This window comes from Crotalus tigris, unplaced genomic scaffold (assembly GCF_016545835.1).
Source record: "Crotalus tigris isolate CLP2741 ecotype Arizona unplaced genomic scaffold, ASM1654583v1 scf7180000017742.2353718, whole genome shotgun sequence".
NCBI lineage: Eukaryota > Metazoa > Chordata > Lepidosauria > Squamata > Viperidae > Crotalus > Crotalus tigris.
In genome coordinates this window covers 1536187-1544088 of record NW_024096609.1, presented here as the reverse complement: position 1 = coordinate 1544088, position 7902 = coordinate 1536187, and the positions used below count along the sequence as shown (strand labels likewise).

General features: G+C 38.4%; 1 protein-coding gene across 2 annotated transcripts; it reads right to left on the bottom strand.

Moving 5' to 3' along the window:
* Window positions 1-347: 347 nt before the first annotated feature.
* On the bottom strand, window positions 348-7021 carry LOC120306625 (3-beta-hydroxysteroid-Delta(8),Delta(7)-isomerase-like). 2 transcript variants are annotated; one of them, XM_039340214.1, is made up of 5 exons: window positions 6885-7021; window positions 4612-4997; window positions 1796-1832; window positions 1072-1202; window positions 348-882 (listed from the first exon to the last, which is right to left on the bottom strand). In XM_039340214.1, the coding sequence occupies exons 2-5, from the start codon at window positions 4925-4927 to the stop codon at window positions 671-673; spliced, it is 696 nt and encodes a 231-aa protein (XP_039196148.1). In that variant the 5' UTR covers window positions 4928-4997; window positions 6885-7021; the 3' UTR covers window positions 348-670. The 2 variants fall into 2 exon arrangements, with proteins under 2 accessions (XP_039196148.1, XP_039196149.1); XM_039340215.1 differs by having other exon boundaries at window positions 1072-1142.
* Window positions 7022-7902: the final 881 nt, after the last annotated feature.

Genomic DNA, 7902 nt, shown 5'->3' with positions numbered 1-7902 from the left:
ATAGAGCGATCGCTCTACATGTCTCCCAGCACTGCGATTGCAAACCGGAAGCCAAAGTATTTATAATTCTTGAGCGACAGCTGACAGATACTATTTTCCAGTTTAAGCCATTCACTGACTAATTCAACATGGGAACAAAAGGAATCTTCAAGGCAAGTAGCTGAATCACTTTATATGGATAGAAGCAAGCTGTGAGCCCCTCTTAACGCTACCATCTACCTGATCTGAGAATAAGATTGAATATTTCCTGCAGAATCTCTATACTTCAATTTTATGAATGCTAGGTGTGGGGCCCTCCTTGCAGTCTTAACTGATCATAGCTGCAGGTATAAAGAGAAACAAAGCTATATGGTCTACAGCAGGGCTCAGTTTAATACTGACTAGTATTAGTTGAGTCACTTGATCCTAATGACATTTATTTAGAAATACAATTTCCTGATTTTAAAAAAACCCCTTCATTAAGATAAAACTGCAGTCTTAATTTTAAGCTCATAATTTAAGAGCTATGAATATTTAAAGAAGAGAATAACCACCATCAATTCAATCAATTAACTGAAAATGGAGAGAAACCACAGAAAATATCTAAACAGGTGCAGAGGAACAGGAGGAATACAAGATCAACCTCTGAAGGGCTGGAAGTACCATCCAATATGACCTCCTGTGCAAAACATCAATGTTTCTTGACCTTGTTGGCATCCATTACTCTCTGGCAACCACTGAGGTGCTTCCAGGCATCCCATATGAGAATAGAGGGAATGATAATCCACAGACCATTCAGAAAGACAAAGTAAAACCAGAAGTAGGTAGGGTGCCACTTCTCACTATGGCGAAAGCCATCACGGTATGCAGTGTAGAAGTAGAGAACATCACCATATAGTTGACCTATGGTTAGAGATAGACAACATGGCTGATTAAAGTAGGAAGAAAAGATCAAAAGTGGACAAGCCAAAAAAGAAATGCAGTCAGGTGTATGGAACATTAACCAAGAATAAAAATATTTAATTGCTTTTGAAAGATTGCATTAACATTTATATATCCTGACATACCTCCCTCCTTGTCTTGCATACCTACCTATTGACACCACTAGCTGCAGCACGTATCGATGGGACTGGCGTGAAAGAAATGCGACTGCAGTCCAAAGACTGAGGGGAGTCAAAACACAGAAAGTGACAGTTTCCACGCAAATTATAAAATTATCTGATCTGCAAATACATAAATGAAATGAATTTCATCTTGAGGTCCTAAAACATCCCAGGTTTCTTACAGTTCACTACATTCGATCTGGAGAGGGAGAAAGGGGATGATAGATTAGATAGACAGATATAGATAGATAGATAGATAGATAGATAGATAGATAGATAGATAGATAGATAGATAGACAAACAGATATAGATAGATAGATGGATGGATGGATGGATGGATGGATGCATGCATGCATGAAAATTCACAAAGATAATAAAACCAACTCAGGCCAAACAGCAGAATTTGATGCAAGTGAGGAGCGTGAAAATAATTTAGAAATATAAAAGATTAGGATCCTTAAAAAGAAATGCAGGAATTCTTTTAATTTTGTTGTACTCGCCCTATTAAAAAGTTGTCTTGGCAGCAGAAAATATATTAAGAGAACTCATGCAAAAATTGTGAACATCTCAGCTATATTTATGTTTGCATTATGTCAAATCATCCTTTCCCTATCCCCGTACTCAGACCAGGTACTTGTGTTCAAAATTGCTTAATGCTGGATCTTTGCAAAAATATCCAGACCTTTGCCTATCATTTCAAAGTTAATACTTACATCATATATCTGCTGTCACCTTTGCCATATTCCTTAACTGGAAGATATAAAGAGAAATTAGTAGAAGAAATTCATCGGAACTGCAGTAGAGAGAGTTTGTGAATTTCCCTGTATTTTTCTTAAATATTAATTATAAAAGGGTTGTGCATCACTTTAGATAAAAGGCAAATAGATGCTTGGAACATCCAGAGGTGCAGAAGTGACACCTGTCTCCAACTCCTTAAACCAAACACATCTGTTCTGAAATTTCCAAGTACTTCCTATTCTAGAAGGCAACATATAATGAATGTGAGATTATGAAGACCACATGAATGCTATCACGCCAATAAAACTTTCTAAATACACAAGGACTTACTTTAGCCTAAAATCATGCTTTTTGGTAACAAATGCAAATATTAAGAAACATACATTTTCACTTCTCGCAGTTTTGATAATACTAGAAGGAATCAAATATTCTTAAATTCAGATGTTGTTGTCGAATCTGAAGTTTTTAGTGTGTTGTATGTGTACCCCATTCATTATGGCTTATTCAGCAAACCATGGCAAAGCCAGATGTGCAAAGTGAATTATTGTGACTAATATAAAACGTAATTTTTCTAATCTGATTTCTGCTTCCCTTCTTGTTACAATTTCAAAGCATAGCATTATAGCTATATGTTTTTTACCTAGACTTTTATAAGGATTAAGTGATTTGATACTGCAGATTCTATACTGCTGGCTCCAATTCCCAGGAACCGTTATGGGTAATGATATTTCAGCTGACATACTATTATCACTTCTGCAAAAAATGCAGCTTTCTAGGTATATATATTAATATAAATATATAAACCAACTTGTCCACTTTGAAAACTTTCAGGTATGCTGGATTTCATTTCTCATTTTCTCTCACATATGTGGAAAGCATTAGGTTGAAGATGCTCCATGGATTAATCTCAACAAATACTAACCTGTCTTCAATCAAACTTGTTTTATCTACAACAGATACTGTTACATCTTGTTGTTGATATACATGCTATATCTAATTGGACCATATTCTATGTGAAGGCTAATTCAGGAGTTTGGGGAAGAAAAAGGAAATAATTAGGGAACAGATTGGTTAAAGTGCTGGTCTAGAAAGCAGGAGACAGTGAGTGACTTTAGGCCTGTTAGTCTGTCAGGCTGAACCACTTCACACATAATTCTTTTGTGGAGTATTAGATATGGAGGATGGAGTATTAGATATGTTCACTGCCTTGAGTTGACACATACAGTGAGGCGAATTTTAAAAAATGTAATAATACAGATACAAAATGAGCTGAGCCATATGGCAAACATCTTCCAACCACTGAGGGAAATACAGAGGGTTACATCTGCAAAATATTAGTATCCGCTTACATATTTCAATTCAAGATGAGTTTTTTCCCCCAGTGCTTTCTTTAATGCTCTCCATCAAGCCAACCTGGAGGATAGACTCTAAAACTTTTCAATAAAACAGAGGTGATTCAAAAGCACAGGAGGGCACACATATGTTATTTGTGCAGTGCTTTATGTCAAATGCATTTTCTCAGCATCATGGTGCAGCTGCAGAGAGCAGCCAGGCAACCACAGGGAAAAATGCATTGCTTTAAAGTAGTCCCTTTTCACATTCCATTGTACCCCACAGCCCTAGCATGCAACCTTTAACACAGGTTTCCTAAGGATAATTATATGTGGAAATCTATTTGCGGCCTTATTTCAGTTTTCACATCATATCAAGTTCCTATATGTGGGACTTTTCTTATGAACTATTAAGAATCAATAGCTCTACATGCACAAAAAAATAGACAGAGCTCTATATGGAGAGCATAGCAGAAGCATTAAACTATTCTAGTGTTATAACAGCTGAATCCAGTTTTATCTGCACATTTTATATTTTCCTCTCACTCTTATTGCACAGTTGTAATAGGTGCCTTTCAAAGGTACAGACAAAAAGCTGCCTGCAGATACAAAAAACAATCAATCTGGAGAATTTGGAAATCTATTTCTGGAGTGATTGCAGGATAGTGCTATCTCAAAAATAACCACATACATACAAGTAGTCCTCATTTAATGTCCACTTGTTCACTGGCTGTTTGAAGTTACAACAGTGCTGAAGAATTCACAACTGTCCTTGTAGTTCTGGCCATCATAGCAGCCCTATGATCAGGTTAATGTGGGTCAGGTACTTGCAACTGGCTTGCAATTATATCACAACATCCTGCTATTATGTGACTACCATTTGCAACCTTCATTGCTGGCTTCCAACAAATGTTAACAGGGAAGCCACCAGGAGGTTGCAAATGGTGATCATGTGACTGAGGGATGCTACAACCATTCAGGAGTCATCTAAAGAGGGAAACTGGGACTGCAGGAACTGTTCTTATAAGTCAGGGGTCTTCAGACTTGGCCCTTTTATGACTTGTTGACTTCAACTCCCAGAATTCCTCAGCCAGCATGCCTGGCTAAGGAATTCTGGGAGTTGAAGTCCATAAGTCATAAAAGGGCCAAGTTTGAAGACCTCTGTTATAAGTTGTTGTGGTCATGTGACATTGATTTATGGCCACATCAGTTACACTGAATTTGCTGGTCCAAGTTACTATTGGTAAGCAAAGACTCTCTACACAAGTGTCACTATCACATATTTGTGTTCTAAAGTCTGATTCAAGTACACAATAGAAGGATTTACCGATGTGTCATTTGCTCCATTTATGCCTCCTGCAGATCCTCCTGCCCACCCTCCACTTTCTGCCCATGTTAACCTGCTGCATCAATTTTTCCCCAAAATCAAGAGACAGAAACCAGATAGACACACATCTTACAGAGCTGCGAGAGAAAGGATTGATCCCCTGGGATTTCCATATAGTAAAGGGCAAACCAGCCATCAATGACAGTATGAATAAAAACACAGATGGTAAACCAGGAAATGATCAAGGTGCGCCAAGTTCCAAAAGGGCCCCACGTCTTGCTTCGCCAACTTGCTACGAACCAAGTCAATAGCAAGAGAATTCCTGAAGTAGAGAATACGAATGTCAAGAATTGCCATGAGGGTCGGTCATTTGGGATGTAATTTTGGAGTTCCAAATTCCGAGGCCAGTATGGGTGGTGGACAACATCAGGTTTTGCTTCCAGAACCATACTGGGTTGAGAAAGTGTGAGTTGAGCCAGTAAAAAAGGCAAGGGCTTTTTCTGGTAGAAAATGACCCACCTGCATTAAATACAGAGAATTAGTTAAGCACAACCTATGATCAGATTCTTTCAGTTTGATATTCTTTCGTCCGCCAGTTTGGAGGGGAACTCCGGTTCTAACGGGAGAGCTATCACTCTCTTGCAATCCAGCGAAAGCGCTTCCTTGCTGGTCACCTCTTCAGGGCCACTTTTTGACCCTTTTAGCCCCCCCCCCAGCGATGCGAAACTGAACTCAATCCGGGGCAGCCCTCCAAACCAGTGGACAAAAGACCGGCCATAGAAATATGACCTGTCACTAAGCTGCAGACAGCCAAAGTCAAACTTACCACCAGACACCTATAAAGCAGCGCGGATGAGACTGGGTGAGATCTGAACCTCTCTTCAATCCTATTTTTTTTATAGAGATTTTATTGATTCTCTTTTGCATACATATGTTAATTTTCCAATCAACGAGCTGTCTGGAGTTAGCTATGCTAATACATATTTGATTCCTAATCCTTCATTCTTTACTCTAACCAACGATAAAATAAATCCCAAGTTTGGTAGTAGTCTGTGGCTTCTTTATCTTTCAATCTCATAGTTAATCTGTCCATCTCTGTGCATTCCAATATTTTTCTAATTATTTCTTCTTCTGATGGCCATCCTTCATTCTTCCAATATTGTGCACAGATTATTCTCACTGCTGTGGTAATGTGTAAAATTAAAAATAAACTCTGCTTATTAATCTTTTCAGGTATTATACCTAGTAAAAAAAAAATCAATGTGTTCACCTAATATTTTTTCTAACCACGTATGTATCTTTTCCCAATAAGCCTTAGCTTTGCCACATGTCCACCAAATGTGATAGTACGTGCCTGGGTTGTGCTTACATTTCTAGCATCTATCTGACATATTTTTAAACATTTTTGCTAATCTTGCTAGTGGCAAGTGCCATCTATGAAACATTCTATACAAGTTTTCTTTATATGAAGTTGACATTGTTAATTTGTAATTTCTCTCCCATAGCTTTTGCCATTTTTCTAGTTCTATATTGTAGCCAAAGTTTTTCGCCCATCTTATCATTGTTTAACTTGTTCACTTTCCATTTCCAAAATTAACCTTTATATGCTGCCCGAAATATTTTTCCCCCTCGTGGAGAGAGAGAAGGGAAATTCTATCACACCCTCTAAAAACAGCAGCGAGCAGCGACTGATTATCCAGGGAAGTTTAAAACGTTGAAAGAATAATCTGATTCTAACTGGATTTTTATCTTTCTAAAATTTGAGGACTAAAAGATTTTTTATTCTTATTGACGATAAAAAAAAATCCTAAACTGTATGGGTGACATTTTATGGCTAAACATGATACTATATCTATTAGAGGACTGGAGGCTAAAACATATAAGGAAGGGTTGCTGGACTTGGGTATGTCTAGTTTACTAAATAATTACTTTTGTTACTTATCCTTTGTCAGATGACAGTCTTACACACACACACACACACACACACACACACACACACACACACACGAATTATCCTTCGGTTTCAATTTGAGACAAAGAAAGTCTTTTTCACGACTTTTTTTTCCTGTAGTAGAAGATTCTTGTCTTCGCTTTCTCCGTTCTGAGATTTAGAAACTCAAACTGCACCCATCATTCCAACTACGGAGGAGAGCCCTGAATTTTGGACTCAAAAGCAAATCAGGAGGATGGTCTTAGCAGGACCTTGTGCAAAAAAACCCTAATACGACGGGCTGTAAATGAGGCACTCTGCAAATACAGTATATAAAAGATTTGTGCCCCTAAACACAACATCTATCCCGTATAATCTTTGATCATAAGAGAAACATTACAAAATCTATAAATCAACCAGGAAATCTTACACACAGGTCAGTTTTTCAGATAACAAAATTTTATCTCAAACCTTACCCAACCTAGCTCGCAAAACTTCTGCACCAAACGCTTCTCGTCCGTTCCCTAAACCCCCCCCCCAATAAATCCAGTAGCACCATCGGTAGGTATGGCAACAGATAAGTAACCCAGCCAATCAACGTCTTCTATGACAAACGCAGGGCTCTTATAGGAGTTTTTTTGCTGTACCCGCGCAGCTAATGGGAACGTAGGCTCTGACATCATACAGTATTCTGGCAAACCAATTGATGGAACGTGGCTGAGGCTATGTGGACTCGTGCATAGTCTTCACCGCCTTCTGGCGTGGTTTTCTGGTCACTTGTGTCTCATTTACTTACTACTTATCTAACAAATCTATATAATCGCCCACCTACTCAAGGAATTATAACTCAGGGTTCAAGTAGCCATGGTTTATTGCATAAACTACCATGGCTGGGCGCACAATCAACTGATCATCCACTTTCATTCACACAACGCTTTAAAGCACAAATTTTCTTCAACATGTATACATTCTGTCTAAATAAACCATTGTTTAGCATCTGTGTCTCCGACAAGTGTGATAAAAAACCTGCAGTTATCCAGATCGAGGGTTAGTGTATTGCATGTTTTCTGAGCGCTTCCGATCGGGCTGTACTACCTGCCAACAAAAGGTGATGCGCTGGAGACTGGAAGGGTCCCTCTATTTCACAGCGCTCTGGCTGCAGTGCAATGTGGACGAGGGGCACGAAATTGCAGGCTAAGAGGGTTAGAGAGGCTGGGAACAAAGTCACCTTACAGAAATGGTATAGGGTTTCCTGCCTGAGCAGGGGGTTGGACTAAATGACCTCCAAGGTCCCTTCCAACTTTTATTATTATTGTTGTTGTTATGTAAGTTGGTGAGAAATAGATAAAACGTGTATCCTGAATATTAGACTTTGTGATGAATTGTGATAAAGGGAACTTTGGTTACTTAAAACTTGGAAACTATAAATATTAAATGTTAAATTTAAATATTAATATTAATGGGAAACTAAAAATTGGGAAAAACGAATTAGGA